Source organism: Onychostruthus taczanowskii, unplaced genomic scaffold (genome assembly GCF_017590055.1).
Source record: "Onychostruthus taczanowskii isolate IOZ18803 unplaced genomic scaffold, ASM1759005v1 scaffold11, whole genome shotgun sequence".
NCBI lineage: Eukaryota > Metazoa > Chordata > Aves > Passeriformes > Passeridae > Onychostruthus > Onychostruthus taczanowskii.
This window is the reverse complement of record NW_024497629.1, coordinates 12,847,172-12,865,983: the sequence shown is the minus strand read 5'-3', so window position 1 is coordinate 12,865,983 and position 18,812 is coordinate 12,847,172. Positions and strand designations below refer to the sequence as shown.

The 18,812-nt window shown below is 35.1% G+C and overlaps 1 protein-coding gene across 1 annotated transcript in view; it reads left to right on the top strand.

Annotated features, from left to right (window-relative positions):
- Positions 1-13,202, top strand: part of SNTG2 (syntrophin gamma 2) — a 209,788-nt gene extending 196,586 nt beyond the window's left edge. Inside the window, exons 15-17 of the mRNA XM_041419899.1 lie at positions 1,415-1,507; positions 5,551-5,661; positions 13,071-13,202. Of these exons, the coding sequence (XP_041275833.1) occupies positions 1,415-1,507; positions 5,551-5,661; positions 13,071-13,202 (336 nt within the window). The remainder of the gene's footprint in view (positions 1-1,414; positions 1,508-5,550; positions 5,662-13,070) is intronic.
- The last annotated feature ends 5,610 nt before the right edge of the window (positions 13,203-18,812 follow it).

The following is an 18,812-nucleotide window of genomic DNA, read 5'->3' as shown; positions in this document are numbered from 1 at the left end:
ATTTATTCAGAAATATTATACATCTCCATTATTGTGGAGATTATTATAATACTAATCTGCACTTATAAACTGATATTACTCCTAGCCCTTTCAAAATCCTTTTTAAAATGTCAAAACTGTAACTCAAAAATGCTTATTTTAGTATAACTAACTTCTTTTATTAATACTGGAGTGAAGATACCTTTACAATCATACATAAATTTTAGATTACACCAAAAATTTTTAAAAAACCTATTCAAATGGCAGTTTGCATTTTAAGCAAGTTTTATTAATGTTTTCAGTCTCCTCTAGGGAATTCTTGCATGTAAAAGGATTTTGTTGGGTTTTTTTTAAATTAAAAGAAACTATCCAGATCCAAAACTTTTGTGTAAACAAATAGCTAAGCATGAGGCAACACTGAGATTTATGATATATCAATCACAGTGAAGTAATACTTCCTTGGAAGAAACAAAAAAATATCCAAATTTCATTAGGCACAAGGGTATAATCTTAAAAATGTCTGCTAAGGTGTGGCAAGGAAAGCCTGGAGACAGGATCTGATCTCTACTTGTGCTGAAGGCAATGGGCTTTTTGCTATTATGGCTGTCAACAATGAATGTCATCAGGCTGCTCCATATTACAGCAAATCTCATTCATGTCTTTCCAGAATCTGTCATACACCTAAGTTAGTGAGCCTTAAAAATGCCTGGAAAGAGTTAACTTTTTACTGTAAAGCTTATTCATAAGTTTAACCTGAACTTCTGAGTTTTTTTGATAAAACAACCTATTTTTCCTTTCTAATCTGAAAGTTTATAATGGAATTGGTGAATAGATAGCAGAGTTTGTCAGGTAGCAGTGCTAACCAAGACATGATAGCTATTAGGTCTTACTTTGAAATTACATTAACTAACTTTAGCATAGGGCTGCGCCTGCATGTCACCAGACCCAAATTAAAAAGTGTTATAAGATAGAAAGATTCTCTACAAAAGTTTAAATCAGACGGAGAGGTCAAGCAGACTGAATGCTTTTCTATAATTAGATTGTAATGACTAAACATTTAGGCACTGTTCCCTGAACATATGATGGAAGCAATATCAGAAATCATTAATAGTTCAGGTCTAAGCAGTTTCAAGTAGTCAGATTTGGTTTTGTTAGTTCTGTGTTGCCTTTTGCAAGGGTTGGTTTTCAAGAATATATTAATTTTGTAGAAGAGTGACTTGAATATAAAAAACCTGCAGCTAATGTCTAGCTGACAGATGGGACACTAATTTACAGTCAGAAGTTTTTGACCATTTTCAAACATAGTAATATAAAGGAGTATCAGTGCTGTCAGCTGAGTGTTTTCCCAGCCAAAAATACCTGCATAAAATATTATTTTAATATGATAATTTACAGTGATGGTTGTTCTCTCAAAGATCATGCCTTTTTTTTTCAGTCTAAAACATATATGTGCAGTTGGCAAGGGGATACCCTGTGTTTCACAGTCGACTTTGCTCTAGGATTTACCTGTTTTGACAGTAAAACAAAGGTAAGAGTAAAAGAAAAAGAAAACATAACTTTGTATTGTTTTATAGTTATTGAAGTTATCATCTATTGCATTTTCTTTATGTTTATGTCCAGTATTTATTCCTCCAATATACTGTACTATTTATTTATTTAGCCCTACTGAAATGTAGTCAGTTTGGGACTTCAAAGGGGCGATTAGAGTTGTATAGCATGTAAAGATGCATTTTGAAGAAAGACATAAAAAAGTAACTTCCTTTTCAAGTAATAAAAGAAGGTTATATTTAGCAGAAAACTTGGTTTATTATAACAAGGAAACTTAAAGATTTATAAAAGATTACAAGTAATAAAAAAATGAAATGTCACCTGATTCTATTTGTTTTGAAGCTGCAAAAGTAAAATAGGATTAATTATTCTTCCATCATAAGAAATGTAGGTCATGTCTAACATAAACAGAATAAAGGCAAATGTGTTTCAAAGTCAGAATCTAAAAGATTACATTTTCAAAGATGCACTTATCTTGCAAAACAGTGGCTATATAGAAAGTGCCTACAGGGAATGGTTAATGATAGATGCCAGCTTCCAAGCCCTGTCTATAATGCTACTATTTTCTGTATAATTTAGTGGTACTTTAACGTATATTATTCTAAGTGGATTTTAACATTTTTTCATAGTAGAAGAAAACATATATACAAAAAATGTTTTTGCATTAATAGAACTGTTCAGTAGAAAATCGGTCTTCTCAAAATTTTTAAAAATTTTGAGAAGACCGATTTTAAAAATCGGTCTTCTTTTAAAAATTCAATCAGTCATTCTGAGAAAAGAGGGAACACACTGCATTTTGAAATACTGATGCAGGATCTTTTGCATGTTGGCATTTTGTGGGTGGGTTGGGACCAAAATGCCCTCAAATTTCAAATCTATTGAAATCTTAGTGCAGAAAAATAATGACCAAAATTGCATGAAAATTTGGACTAATTAAGTGTGCATCCCATGCAGCAGGACAAAATTTCAGAACATACTTTTGTATACGCTTCTCTCCCTCAGGTGATACTGCATTCTGGAATTCTGCTTCTTGCACAATTATACGCTTTGTGCGTGTAACCACAATTTATCTGTAAGAAGTAAGCTACCTATAGAAAAGGGTTTCTTTTAAATGTGAAGAAAGATTGCATGTACTCTCACCTTTAAAATAATAACCTTACTCTATTAATAGAACTTTGTGTCACAGTACCTACCTTCAGTATTGATGATGAGGAGGATTTAGATGAATGAATGTTGCTTACGTAAAGAGAAACACAGAATACCAGCAGATAGACTGATCCTGTTGCTAAACAGTAAAAATTCTGGAGAGCTCAAGTACATTTATTCTTCATCTGTGTGAAAGATGGAGATGTTCTCTGCATCCTCAAACCTGAGTGAGGCAGTAATGGGAGACTTCTACAGTTCGTCATGCTTCCCATAATTATCAGCTGAAATTTACTGTGTTCTCCTATATGCATAGCTATTTTAGAATATTTCCTACTAATGGAAAAAAGATTCTTAAAGTGGTCAAACCATTAACAGTTCATTAGGGACATAGGAATTTTACTGAAGAATCTATCTTTTCTTGAAGTTAATGAAAAAAAATAAGGTCTTCTACTGATGTAAAGAATGCTCTTACACATAAAGGCCAGTCCCCTGTCTGCTCTATGACTCTAAATCTGGATCTCAAATTTTGGGCAACCAGCTCATGCAGTCATTGAAAAACATTCTTTATTACATTTTGAAAAGCAATTTTAAAAGAGCCTTATTGTTACAAATTCTGAAATAAAAAGCACAAAAGTTTTTGCTTTGGAGTGTGGGGGGTTGACCCTGTCTTCCTCATGAGTCAGGCAAATGAAAGGAAATACAACTAAAGACTTGTGGGTCCAGATAAAGGCAGGGAGAGGTCACTCAGCAGTGACTATCGTGGGCAAAACAGACTCCACCTGGGCACATCAGTTTAATTTATTGCCAATCAAATCAGAGTATGCTAATGATAATAAAAACCCAGATCTTAAAACACCTTCCCCCCCACACTTCTCTGCTTCCCAATTTTCTTTATTTCCTCCTCTCCAGCAGCAAAGGCATGTTCGAAATGGGGGCTGTAGTCAGTTCACTACATATTGTCTCTGTCCTTCCTTCCTCTTCAGGAGAAGAATTCCTCACACTCTTCTTCTGTTCCAGCATGGAGTCCCTTCCAAAGGAGACAGTCCTCCAGAATTGGGCATGAGTCCTTCCCACAGGCTGCAGCTCTTCATGAACTGCTCCAGTGTGGGTGCTTCCCAGCGGGTGCGATCCTTCAGGAACAGCACCTCCTACCCCTTCTTCACTGACCATGGTGTCTGCAAGGCTTTTTCGCTCCCATAGTCTCATTCATCTCTCCAGCACAAGAAAAATATCTTTAAAAAACTTTTCTAGAACAATTTCTTTTCCTGCATATTCTATTCCAGGCTCTTGATGGGCAGAAGCTTAATTCATTCAGCTTTTATCTTTTTTTGGGCCCATCACTGAGCTACTTCTGTAGCCTACATCTGCTTTATATCTCATTTTAGGGATTCTTTTTATCTTGTCAGCTTGGTTGGTTCATCTTCCCCATCCTGTGCCTCCAGCCGCTCCTCCAATATAAAGGGATCCCAAAGTGTGCATTTTCTGCCATCTTCCAGCACTCTCTACTTCTCATCTTTCCCACTTGGTGTCAACTGTTGAGAGAGATGATGACTCCAGCAATGCTTATTATTACTAAATTGTTCCCAAGTTCTTGATTCATCTCCACCTTAGCAGTTATTACATAGCAAACATTCATCTATCTTGTTTAGAGCCAAACTCATTTAAGCTTTTAACACTTTTCAGGTGGTCTAATTAGGCCCTCTGGACCCAGTTAAAATCTGTTCATGAATGTAAAGTTTAAGCACCAACACAGTGCTGTGGAATACTTGTTTTTCTTCATCTGTTATATCTCTCTAAGAACTCAGTGGCATTTATGTCTGCAGGGAACCAGTAGATAGGTTTTGTATAGGACATTCCATTTTAAACTATGAATAGGGTTCTGAAGCCCACTGGTAGCACTGGTCTACTTAACAAAAATATTTTAAGAAGCATGTTGGAAAATGGAGCAGAGCAAACCTTTTTTCCATGTGTGCTTTTGAAATAAGCTCCCAAGTATTTAAATTGTGTTTCTTCAGCAGTGTCCAGGAACTGAAGCACACTTCAACATGTGCAGAGAATTTTCATTAAGATTATAGATATTAAAGGAAGCATCAACAGGAAGTCCAGGTGCAAGCTGTTACCTTGTGTACTTTTTTTAATTATGCATTTTCAGATGATGAATAGAAAACATTCAGATAAATACAGAAAATAACCTTGATTTCAAAAATAATTTCCCAATTCTTGTTTTTACAAAATATTTTCATAAATATTAAAGCATATCTGTCAATCTAGATTTTGCCAGCACTACTAAGATGCCATGGATAAACCTGTGGGAGACCAAGAAGCTTAGAAGTCATATATTTTACAAACCAATATGTAATGTAGGACACATTTTTGTGGTTTCTGAGACTATGTTCAATAATAATATTTTTGCATTTCTGTAGCTTTTTTGAGAATTTCAAACCACATTTCACACATCAGTAAGTTCATCTTTGCAATATCTGTGTAATTCACAATTATCTACGTTATGCAAATGAGCCAGCTGAAATACAAAAGATCAAGATATGGCATGGCATTGTTTTCATACTGAAACTGATACAAATATCCTCATGGATCTTTAGGAATTAAGCTTTTGCTATCTTTGTGCAATGTAGGCAATTGAAACATTTATATCTCAGAGAATTTCAAAATAGTTTAATTAATGAATTTTATTATTGCATCTTTTGCTTTCACAAAGGGTACAGAAATGTTAATTTTAATTGCTCTGCAAAGATCCTGTTATCATGCACTGCATTACTGCTGTAGTGCTTTATTTTAGTACACGTATATTGATCATCATTCTATAGTTCTAGATAAAATCATGTAGCAGAGTCCTTAATCAAATTTATTTTTCTTTAGAATGTGCTATGGAGGTTTAAATTCTCTCAGCTCAAAGGCTCATCAGATGATGGGAAAACAAGAGTAAAGCTGCTTTTTCAAAATATAGACACCAAACAAATTGAGACAAAGGTAAGCAACATCCTCTTTTTCAATTTAGTTAAACATGACATAAAATTACTGTCAAGGCATCAGAAATCCCATTTACTGGGACATACATGTGGTGAACACATCACAGCTTATCTATTTTTGCCAATTCTTTAGAAACTCCACAATAAACAGAAGCAATGTAATACCCACAGATTTGCTGCACTATTTCTACAAGCCAGTTATTAAGTTGTGTTATGATAATATTTTATTTTTTAGAAAAATAGTTTCTCTGAAGTTATTCTGTCAACCTATAGTAGATATCATGTCTAAAAATTGTGTTTAAAAAAAATAAAGTAAAAGTAAAATTTGATGCCAAGCTTTCTGTTGAATAATAATAATAATAAATATTAAAAAAAAAACAACAGTTTTTCAGTTACACGGTTTTAAAAAGAAGAAGGAGAACATGGCATGATATGACATAGAAAAGGAAGATAAGACTGTGGTTCAACTGTGTTGTGGTTGACAAAATCCAGTGAAACCAGAGAAAAGTATCTGAAGACCTATGAACGTTTTTAAATACTCTTACCTGGAGTTGTACAAGTTAGAGTCACTTATGAAGTAATATTTTTCTATACAGACCATACACAAAAGATATATGTTACCTAGCCTTCTAATGTTTAAAATAATTGTAAGGAAGTCTATAACCTTCCTTATTTATCATAAAGTTACAGTACATGCAATATATCTTTCTTTATACGTCTGTATTAGTAAATTATTCAGGATTTGATCAGCAAGCTTGACCTGAGTTGCCCCTTGGCTCTACTGTAAAAGATATTATAATATCTGCTACAAAAAGTACTATGTAGAATAATTTGTCCAGTCGCAGGCCATTTCCACTTCATTTCTCACAGTAGACCTTGGAGACAGAAAAGGACTACTGACTTCATTTCATATGTGATCCTCTGCTGCAGTGAGCTTACATAGCTTGTTTCAGGTCAGACAGGAAGATTGTACTCATGCATAAACTACTTTGTGTATCTTTGTGCATTAAATCATTAGATAGACCCTGTGTGTGATTAGCCAGTGGCTGCAATTCCATTGCTTGTAATGGAATTCTATTACTTTAATACTCTATCATTCCTCTTTCTGTTGTGGTAAACAATCGGATTTTTAAAATTTTATTTTCTTTTTAATTTTATGCAAATTAAATTGCTTTTAATTAGTTTTACCCAATTTTACTCTTTCATAGAAAAATCATAAATTTTAGTTTTTTTATGAAAATTTGGTTATCTGTAAAATTATTATAATATAATGTTAATTTTGTAAATATAATACATGTTTATAATACATGTATTATAAATATATGTATATAATACAGTAAATATAATACATGTTTTAATATAATGTTAATTTTGCAGTAAATTTTCTTCAGGAGACAGATTTGTTAAAACATTAAAAATTATTCTTTTACATAGCATTAATGAAAACATCTTGTAGTTGGCAAAATTCACCTTGAAAGTATCAGATAGAAGTTGGTATGGGATTGGTTCCTACACAGTTCTTAATATCTATGTATCTAAAAGTACATACGTGTTCCAAATGTTGGAAGATCCCAGAAAAAGCTCATTAAAGGCCAGAGGAAAGGCTGATATTGAGTAGCTGATGATTTATCAGAATTTCAGTGATTACACCTTTTACAACTGTCTCTGCAAAGTGTAATGTACCCTCTAGGATTTCACATTTAATGGGACTGGGACACAGCTGTGCAGCCTCTCCAGATAACTGGTATATATCATCAATTATGCCCACCACCTAAATGGTGTGATTTCTTAGACTTGAGAGTTACAGGCTGGCTGGAAAATGCCCAGCACTAATACCCGTAGAACAGTCCAGTATTTGTCTCTGCTTATTGCACTGAAAGATATTTAATGGGACCAGATGGTGTTATATGATGAAATGCTGCCAATAACAAGAAATAAAAATGTTATCAAATAACAGAAATTTCATTTTTCCTGGGTAAATGAGCCACTATGCACAAAAAAAAAAGCTTGATGTAGATGACTTACTTTCCCTTGGTGGAAAAGAGTCAAGGTTGCAAAAGAGTTTTCCAAACTATGTCTAATTCTACATTATTATGAATTCTTGGGAGTAAAAAAAACACACTTGGGAATTCTATTTTTGTGTCTTGTTTACTAGCTAGATGTGATGTTTCTTCTCCTATTTTGGCTTCTAAATTTTAAGCCAAGTATTTCTTCCTATGCATTTTAATTTTAGGTGAGCAGTGCATTTCTCCATTTAAAAAGTTTTCTGTTAGAAGATAATAAGGAAAATATTCCTGTCAGTTGTTTCTCCTTCAGGTTCTTCATATTCCCTACAACTCCTTATAGTTTCCCACTTCAGTACTTCCCTGAACTTACCCTACCTTTAGTATTGAGAAATTGCAAGTTACCTTAGTAATAGTAGATATTCTTTACCCAAAAAAAGAAAAAAAATTCTTAATACTTTCAGGTTTGTATTGATGCTTTATTTCCCTTTGCTAAACTGTAGCTATATATCTGAAAAATAAGACTTTTTTACCAAGCCTATTTGAATTGAGCATTTCCATTTACTTGTCATCTTACTTAGTCTTAAATATTTATTGAAGAAAGATAAGAAGCCATTGTGGCCAATGGAGTATTGTGAGACGTACTGAAGCCTCAACTAGGTGTTGCTGGTCTCATAAATTTCTTGTCTATTACAAGAAGATAACTAAGAACCCTGCATATTCTTCTCATCCATGATATGACAACCAAGCCCTGTTATATTTGCTGAGATAAAGAATAAAATTTAAATTTTTGGTTTCCATTTTGAATTTGGTGCTGTCTGGAGCTAAAACCTGGACATCTTTATTTGGGATTACAACCTGAAAGAAAAAAAAAAAAAAAAAACCAAACCACACCAAACCAACAAACAAACAACAACAAAACCCCACAACAACTAAAAAAATCAGTCTGGTTGGAAAACATATCTTGAATGATACAGTGGTAACAGTTCTGCTCTGGTCAACAAATAACCTACACTGAGGCTTACCAGTGTCTTTCAAGTTATGAAAAGCACAAGGCACGATAACACTATCTGTAAGCATCTCCATTATTTGTCTTCCATGTGATACAGGCTTATGTCTTGTTCAAATAGTGATTCAACAGCTCTCAGAAGTTCTTAATAAAATTGGATGCATGGTAATAACGCAACAGGCTTGTCAAGCTCTTTATGATATGTAATAAATGCAATTCTCCCAGTGGGTGGATGAAATAAGAACATATATTTTTCTTCTTTGGCTGCGCACATGCAGTGAAGGAGGTCAGTGGAGTGTGCTCATTTTTTGTATTTTCAGTGCCAGCAGGAAGTTTTGCAGTCTTGTCCTCCCACTGCTTTAATCCAATCTTTTGTGTTCTTCTCTCAGTGTCTTCCTTCCAGTGCCTTTGTTGTACTTAATCTACTTATTACGGAACCTACATTAAACTGAAAGAGGTTTGGTTATTGAAATATTAGACATGCACAGATTCTCCTTAAATACTGACAGTCTCAATTAAAGAAAAAAAGCAGCAAACTCAGATAAGGAAAGCAAACATAAGGGTGCTTAGATGGTATAGTACAAATAAAATGATCAGTTACTCATCTGCCTGATTGACTACATAGACAAATGTTACTTTAAAAAAACTAAACTATTAGAGCAATGTATTTGTTTGAAAGAAATGTCATTGGTGTTATTTTCTAGGAAGAATTTATATTACATTCCAAAGCTAAAGAGGTTGCATTTCCATCTATAAAACTATATTTAAGATAGCAAAGAGACATATTGTGTCACAGTCTTCAGACTGTGCAACAGCTACATTTTCCCAAGTCAGAAAGTCATTCTTATTTTTTACTAAATTCATATTTTCAAATTAACCCCCAGTCCTCTTCCCCTTTCCCTGTTGTAATCGACATGTAAGCAAACCCTTACCCCAGCTTATCCTTAGGTATGTGTGACTATTCCTCATTATCTACACCTGACTAGCGGGCTGCAGGATTGCAAAGGCAGCCAGCACAGGCATCAAACATCCTTCAGACACAAAGTCCACAGCCTTACTCCATTAGTGGACTTCTTGATCAAATACTACTGTGATAAGCTGCATTTCTAGAAGCTTCTGGTGCATGAGGCCTCAGAGGAGCCCCACTTTTCTGATGCTGTCATGGTCCACATCTAACTGAGGCCTGTAAGACAACATCTCCAGGGCTCTGCTCCTGTTTTATGATCCAAGAGGATTGCTTATCCCTGCACAAACCTAACATAAAAAAGTGAAGAGACAAGAGGAGTGGACCAGCTGGTGAACTGCATGAGTGCTTATATGCCACACATTTTGCTTTTCAGCTCTGTAATAACTTTCAAAATTGTCACCACTCTTGAAAGTAATCCAGAAACAGGGGACATGCCATATTAACTGCAGAAAGCAGTGCTGTTGTCACGTAAGACATAGGTTTAGTGTTACTGCTAGTCTTCCACCTCTATGCAGATATGTTACAGAAGCCAGAGCATATTAGTATTCAAAAGTTTATTCACAAGACATTAGACCACTTCTCTCAGATACAGAGGAGGTATCTGATATACAGTTTGATCCAGTTTGATTGCAGTTTGAACTGTGATGGAAACAGAGAGGACTCTGCAGTTGGGACATTGGGAAAGACTGACTCACAGGGATGAGATGTTCCTGTCTTTGCTCTTTTCTAAACCCAAAGCTCTCCAAGTAATGTTGTTAGAACAATCTACAGTCTGTATTAGGTTCCTCCTATCTCCATAAACATTTACAGATTTGAAGTGCATAAAGCTGGAGTAGAGAAATGGGAACTCTGTGAAGGGCTCTCTTCTCTCAGTTTGTTTTGTTTGTCTCTGTTTGGTCGGGCTGTTGGATGCCAGAACCTAAGGTGAAATTGTTGGGTGATTTCAGTTGATTTTAGAGCAAAGCTAAGATTAATGGGAATGGTCACATTTTTTAATTGCTTGGTTTTGAAGATGGAATTTCAGTAGATGTAAAGCATTTGATTGAACCAACACTTATGTATTGAGGCTGATATTTCATGTTTCATATTTCATATTTAATTAATAATCATGATTGTGTATATAATTTTAGTTTTAGTCAACTTAGATAAGGAGATTTAAATAGTGGCATTGTAGGGTTTTTTCCTGAAAGTGTTTATATTAATTTATATTAATATTTAAATTCAACATCTACTGTCAATAAAATGTATTTTAAGAAACCTCCTCCCATATTTGCTCTTCAAATGTCAGTTAAATGTCAGTTAAAATGAAAGAAACAGGAGCTTTTTGCCCCCAAAATTTAGGGCAATGATGTCATGGGCTGAAATACACTCATGCTTTCCTCTGCTCCACTATGGCTTCTCCATCAGTTTCAGTCCCTTCGAGGGTGTTACCTGGTCTGCCATGGTGTACCCTCTGCCTCACTGGCCTTGTTATATTTTTGGGGAATTTTCTGCCCATTCTTACCTATGTTTACCCTGTCTCCCTGTGGGGCTCAGCCATGCCCAGTGGTGCATCAGTTGGACCTGGCTAGAACCTGCTCAATCTGGCACAGGGCAGCCCTGGTCTCTCCTTGAAGAAGCTGTGCATGCAGGTCCCTCCACTCCCAAAAATTTCCCAGTTGTGCCCCAAACAGGGTCACAAAATCATGCCCCACAAATACTACTGAACGATTCATTAGTAGTAGGACCACTTGTGCCTAGTAAATACCTGGCCTTGGACAACAAAATGGTGTGATGGTGAGCTTTTATGGGACAGTAAGTTTGAATTCCAAATATTCTGTTTGGGCCAATATAGTTTAGAACATACTATAAAATTCTGTTACAGAAAAAACAGAAGCCCAGTGCTTTGCTTTTTGCTTAAAAACAAGCATACAGAGTGTGCCTCAACAAACTAGTTAGCCAACAGATTGTTGAAAATAGTCTTCTGCTCAAACCAAAAATTGTCTCAGGTATCCCCACAACGTATTTACCAACTGCAAACTTCCCACATAGTAGTATCACTTAAATTGAACATGTTTTTTACATTATATTTGTTTTTTATGTCATATTTACATGACATTGTGTCAGACTATCCTCTATTACTGTATGGGTTCATAGGGAAAAAGAAAGTTAACTTGTGCACAGAAGATGAAATATGTTGTAAGAAGTCAAGCAAATCTGAGAACAGTTTAGGCATAATTCTGCCTTTCTTTGTGAATTAGGGCATTTGAATTTCATACCCAGCCATGTCTGTTTCTATCATTAGGCTGTGGTGTGACTTCACCTTATCTTTCACCCTGCCTGTGGCTTCTCATCTCTCCTTCAGAGGCCGACAAAAGATGTGATCTCCTCACCCTCCCCTTCTTGATACCTCATCATCCTCAAACAGCCTTAACTTGTCAAATACTTTAAAAATGTTCAACAGGGCCAAGTGCTGAGTCCAGGCAGTGCTGCAGGCTGAGGGCAGAGTGGCTGGAAAGGTGCCTGGTGGCAAAGGACCAGGGGAAATGGTGCCTGGTGGGAAGAGGGGTGCTGGTTGACAGCAGCTGCACATGAACAATTGTGCCCAGGTGGGCAAGAAGGCCAAGGGCATCCTGGCCTGGGTCAGCAATAGTGTGGCCAGCAGGACTAAGGCAGGGATTGTCCCCCTGTACTCAGCACTGGTGAGGTCACATCTCGAGTGCTGTGTCCTGTTCTGGGCCCTTCACTTTAAGAAAGGCAACGGAGCTGATGAAGGATTGGATGGATGTGACATTTGAGGAGTGGCTGAAGGAGCTGGGGATTTTTAGCTTGGAGAAAAGGAGTCTCAGAAAAGGTCCTACCACTCTCTACAACTGCCTGAAACAAGTTAAAAGAGATAGACTGAAAGGAAATGGGCTCAGCTTGTGCCAGGGGAAGTTTAGACTGGATATTAGGAAAAAAATTCTACACCAAAAAGGTTGTCAAGCATTGGAACAAGCTATGTAGGGAAGTGGTTGAGTCACCATCCCAGGAGATATGTCAAGTGTAGATGTGGCACTTAGCAGCATGGTTTACTGGTAGACTTGACCGTGCTGGGTTAATAGTTGAACTCAGTGATCTTCAATATCTTTTCCAAGCTGAATTATTCTATGTTGCAATATTTGAATGTTCTTTCAAGTTGACTGATTTCATTGTACAACCTGAGTACAATATAAACAATAAAGTATCACAGAGCGAAAACTAAATTGACACACAGCACTGTCAGTGAACGAGGTATGGATATAGAGATTTTATTCTTAACAGTTTTAATTTTACAGTTTCCTATAAAAATTCAATTTTCATGTTAAGGACATTATTGTTTTCTAACTAGTCTGCTCTTTATTAATGTAAAATGTTTATAAACCTGAATTTAATTAATTTTTTTTCTTTTTTTTTTCTCTTACTTCTTTCAGGAACTTGAATTTCAGGATCTGACGTCAGTTTTACACTGTATTCACTCCTTTATAGCAGCAAAAGTGGCATCTGTGGATCCAGTATTCATAGACAGTCAGAGTATTGCAAGAAAATACATGTACAGTAACTGATACTGGATTTTATGTTGTGACTATGGAAAATAAATTATTTTCTTAACAAAAGTAGTTATTTCATTCACAATATTGCAACTTGGTGATTTTATAAGAAGTCTATAGTTGTGTTATCTGTAATGTTAAGAGTTTTCACAATCTGATATATTTTGAATCTATGAGTTAAAAAATACTAAGTCAAAGCTTGTTATCTTCACCATTGATCTAAAATTCCAAGTGAATATTCATTCAGTAATATTTGTAGAGTCATTTTGATTTCTAAAATTTTGTAGAGTCATTTCATGATGATCCATTCTACCCCTTATTACATAGTAAGGTAGAGTAACATTTGAAAAGTGTATGTCCAAAATTTGGTCTCTAAGTCTGTTTTGAAAAGTGTTGGGCATACAGACAATACTACAGTCTTCACTGTAGAAAATAAGTAATTACTGAAGACAGTTGCTGTAGGAATTGAGCTTTCATCATCCACCTGTATCTTTGAAAAATTGTAGTTCTGTGGTTGGGCTCTTTCAAGGCCTGAGAGTTTAGCTCTTGCGAAACACTAAATACTCTATTTCAGATCTAGGAACATAGCTAAGCACACACTTGGCTCTAAGAATCCTCAGTAGCCCCAGTGTATTTGTAAGGTAATGTTAAGAGTGTGTTTAAGTATCAACTGTGAAGAGCTTTAGACTCAGCTAAGAAGCCTGACTATAGACACTTAGTTTTAAGAAACTTGCCATAGGGTTTTCTTATCTTTTAATACAGCTTCCATGACCCATTCATTTGTTCATTAATAGATTGACTTGACACCTATCCTTTACTCTAATGCTCTGTGTGCTTGGGAACAGCTTTTAGCTTTTATTTATGCTTCCAAGATAAGATGAACATAACAAAACATAAATATTTTTCTGAGACATCTGCCTTTCTTTTTCCTGTAGCTTTAACCTTGACTCTTATTCAAGAAAAGTGGATTTTGTCCTTGCTGAGGAAAAAAAAAAAATTTTACTTTCGATATATGCCTAACTTTCCTTCCGAAATCATAATCTTAAATACACAGATAATTCTTCCTGCTATTGAAAAAATTATTAAAAAGAAGACATTTTAGTCTTAGGGCATGTTCCCTGTAAGTGATACCAGATATTGCAGGTTTTTGTGACAGAAGTTTCAGTTTTTCTCACTTGTACTTTTGAGGCAGCATCAAGAAAATAAAACAATCAAAATTGAACAAGTAGAATATCTTAAGCAGATGCCGTGGATAAGGAGTGAATTCGTCAAAGTCCTCCCTAAATTTTAGGAGTCTTGTCACGTGTCCTGATAAAGTTACAGCCTAAAGTTACAGTAGCCTAAGGAAAAGAGGTTGGTGCCTTTAAAAGGTCTCAAGTGGGGAGTGTTCTTACATAAATTCAGTGCTTAAATTTAGTCAGCTAAATTCTCTCCTTCAGGTCTTGAGCTGGCTTTTCAGACTGCAGTGGGGCAGTTACTTCAAACAGGGGCTTCTCTGTCCACGTAAAGCTTGGGCACAAATAAAGTGACTGATACAGGTGATTTAATCCTGCCAGGAGGATTACTTGTTTCTAAGTGTTATCCATAGAGAAATTAATTTGAAGGTGCAGACTCTGTTTGTAATTCCAGTGTTGTTTAGGGTTCCAGAGTTGTTTGCATTGAGGGATGCTAACTCCTGGTAAAAGAGTATTTTAAAAATGTGATAAATATTTTTATTATTTTAAAATAAATCTTTGTAGCCATTATTGTATTTTTAACATACATAATCTCAATTTTATAAAAAATTTATTTCAAGAAAATAATTTTAAAAGTTTTCTTTTTTGAACAGGCATTTATTGAAAATGTTCGATTTAATTCTCAGCTTTCTTTTTTATTTTCACTCATTGCATTTACTGAGGTTTTAACATTCACAAATTACAGCATTAACATTATAATATCATCCTTACAACTAATTCTGAATTCAGTTTATTAGCATGAATAATTAGAAGCATCTCAGTTTCTGTAGGATGAAGAATTATGGAATTAATTCAGTTTTGTTTTTCTAGTATTTTCTCATGGGCAAAGTTCAATACTAAGTTCAATATGCTAGTTATAGTAGAAAACTGTACCAGCTAGTGCTGAACTGGTACTACAGTCAGTCATCTAGACTTCATGTTTTATGAATCATGTGATTATAAACTAGCATCTCTCCCCAAATACTGTAATAAAACCTTAAAATAAAGTAGGCCTAATTTATTAAGTAATCTTTCATTTCTGCCAAAAAAAATGTTCTGCAATTCAAAAAGAGGATTCTTGATTTTTTTTTTTTCCAAAGCAGCTGGATATTGCATTTTTTCATTAGCACTTTCAAATTTCTTATATGAAGCAGCTTATGCTGATTTTAATTAATTTTGTTATTTGTTTAATGGAATGGAATTCTTTTAGTCTTTTGATGAGCCACTGTTTTTGCAACACAGTAATTTTCTTCTGTATGTCCAAATCAATCTCAAGGAATATTGGAGAAAAAATTCTTATAAATTCACCCTCTGAAATTCAGCATTGTATTTTAGAAACAATTCTCCAAACATATTTTTAATGAGGAACTTGAAGATCCCTATTAGCTCACTTGCTTTTTCCTTTCTTTCTCTTTCTGCAACACTCTCAAAGCAGGGACCAAAGGCCAGTTTTTTGAGAAAGTTGCCAGAGGCTGGGAAAAGCTAATGGATTGCTAGTTACTCAGCTATTATATAGGCTGTGTAGGACTTCCATGGATAGTCATATACTTCATATTTGAAAATGTTGCATTCCCAATTTGTTCTGTTGCTTATGTTTCTTTGTCAAATTTTTAGTCATCACTAAAGTATATCAGTGTGTCATTGCCTTCAGAATGTGGATCATATATCATGCACTTTTTTTTGGTCAGTGTTTTGAGTATTTGCACCACATTTCAGCTGAGAAAACACCCCAAAATAGGAAAACAGTGGGATTCACAAATAGATCTGCTGGTAGATGGCTTCCACAGTCACCCCTCAGGAACTGTAGACTGAGGCAGAGGACACTTGCTTTAGGCATTTCAAATGTCAAATATATAATTTCTAATGAAATCATTAAACAAACTTTTATATTCTTTGTTACATACTTGTGATTTATTAAGGTTTAGTCTTACAATCTCATTATGTATTTGTGTATAGTTTTCCTTTATATTTTTCTAGGGTGACAAAGGTGTACCAGAATTGAATATGGAGTAGGAAAAGACAATCATTTGCTGAAGCAGCACCATAAACAGCATGCTGGGGAAGGAAGTATACAAACACAGAGTTATAAAATTGGTCCCCATCACAAAATCAAGAGAGCCGCTTGTGATTAGAAATTAATAAAAAGAGGGCAGTCTCTGTATGTCCAAGTTACCTTTATGCCTTTATTTAAACTCAAGACTTCGCTAAAGGCTAAAAATGATCCCCTCTACAAACATGATTTTGAGCAAATGGGTAGTGTTATTGATTTAAATTAGAACAAGGCTCATCAGTGATTTATAAATTAAGGCATGGTACAGCTTGGACTTAGGCACTGGACTTAAATCATACTGATGATTTGTTAATAGAATTTCTGTCATTTTTTTTCTCTAACATGATTAAAATCTGCATAAAAAATCCTATTCACAATCAAGCTCAAGTCAGCTCCTCTGTTCTCAGTGCATGGCATGGTTGTGTTACCCTGTTGAAAACACCAGAGCAGTTAATAGAGGGAACGTGGCCAGGCTGTGCCAGATGGCCTCAAGGAAAAAAACAAGTCCTGACAATTTTAGTTATAAATTTAGATGTTACCAGAGCATTTCACTGACTTAATCTGGCCTATAATATTTTGTTTTATTTTTGTCTGTGTTCATAAAGTCTGGGAGGCTGAGGCTGTGCTGATCCAAAGCTCAAGTTGTGGAAATCTGACTGAATTCTTCTAAGGTTAGGATCTTAGAAAAAAGTATTTCAAAATTATTCTTAACCTTGAGCCAGGAGGCCTGAAGCTAAAAAATAATTTTCTGGGGGAGGAAGACTAAGCTCTGCCAAATTTTACAACCATTAATCTAAAGTCCTGTATTATATCTGAACTACATTAATTCATAAGTAACTTCAGACAAGGCATGCCTTTTCCACAAAACCTTTAATGTGTAATCTGATCTTTGCAATGGCCTAAGCAGAATTTCCTAAGCAACCTGCCTGAATTTCTTTTTAAGCACATGTCCATAAATGCTTCTATCAAAATGTTGTCAGTATTTTATAATACTTTCCTGCCCACCTGAGTATCTCCTCTGTCACAGTGCTCAAAGTGAGGTCTGTATAATGGCAATGCAATTTTTCTGCTTTTTTTGTTTACTTCTGTAGTTGATTTTCTTTTCATATAGTTTGCCTGTGCCCTCCAGTAAGATTTTTCAGAGCAGAGTGGGTGAATGTTAGGAAGGAAGCACTTTTTTCCATGTGCTCATGAGGAGTGATGTCTGTCCCTCTTTCCTGTGCATGAGAAATGGGAGAAAGCACAGCAAAAATAGAAACAGGGAAGAATGGACAGACAGACAGACTGTGAAATCTTAAAATTCTTCACTTAGGTATGAAAAACAACTCTTGGAACTCATTTGACTCGTTATTGGAACTTCATCAGTAAATTCATCTTTCAGTGTAGTTCTCTTACTTTGAATAGCTGCTATTAAGCTATAGATGCTGAAGAGTTAAAGACTGCAAAGAAAAAATGTAAAATGTATCATGTAATTGTGTATTTTTTTTAACCAATGCTTCAAAATGTTTAGGTACTTTTGTGATGAAGCATGCAGAAAAGCAATTTTCTTATGTGAACTAAAGACCGTGTAGTAAATTTACTAAGTGCAAAACAGATTTGTGTAACATGCAAGAGGAAATCAAATATGTATTCCAATATTGTTCAACCACAAAAAATTCTTAAGTAAAATATTTTTATGAAATTTGAAGTTATCAAATTCCATGGACATGAGCCAAAATCCACTGCTGTTTTAAGTTCCAGTAAATTATACAGGACTTTGCCTGAAACAAAGATACATGATTTTAAATAATTAACAGAGGAACCAAAATGCTTTTAATTTTCTAACATTCCCTTGGTGCACAGCTGCCTACATGTTCAGTAAAAGATTCATTCTTACTGGAAAAAAACTGCTGACTTTTCAGTAGGTAATCAAAATCAGAACTATTTGGGCTGAAAGCCACAATCTTTTTTTTTTTTTGGAGCAGTTGTCACAATGCCCCCTACAAGTTGCACTTATTTGGGTATTCCGACCTGTACTTTAAATGGATCACAGATATTTTTTCAGTGCAAAGACGTGATCTATTGTGCAAGTTTACACATCAGGAGGTGTGAGTGGCAGAAGCATCTCAGCTGCGTAGATCTCTAGGATTGCAAGACAACGAAGCAGGGAAAGGAAGTTAAATGTAAGAACTTTATTTTTCTTTCCTCACTACTGATTATTCTTGGAACACTATTTCTGTTATATTTCTAGGCTAACTAACTGTCTGTTTCTTACGAGTCTCCAAATTCACAACTATGATGGAAATGTCACACTCGGTATTTATTAAGAAATTAATGTAGAAATTAGGTGTCCAGTCTGTGTTAATCATCTGGTCTCAATCC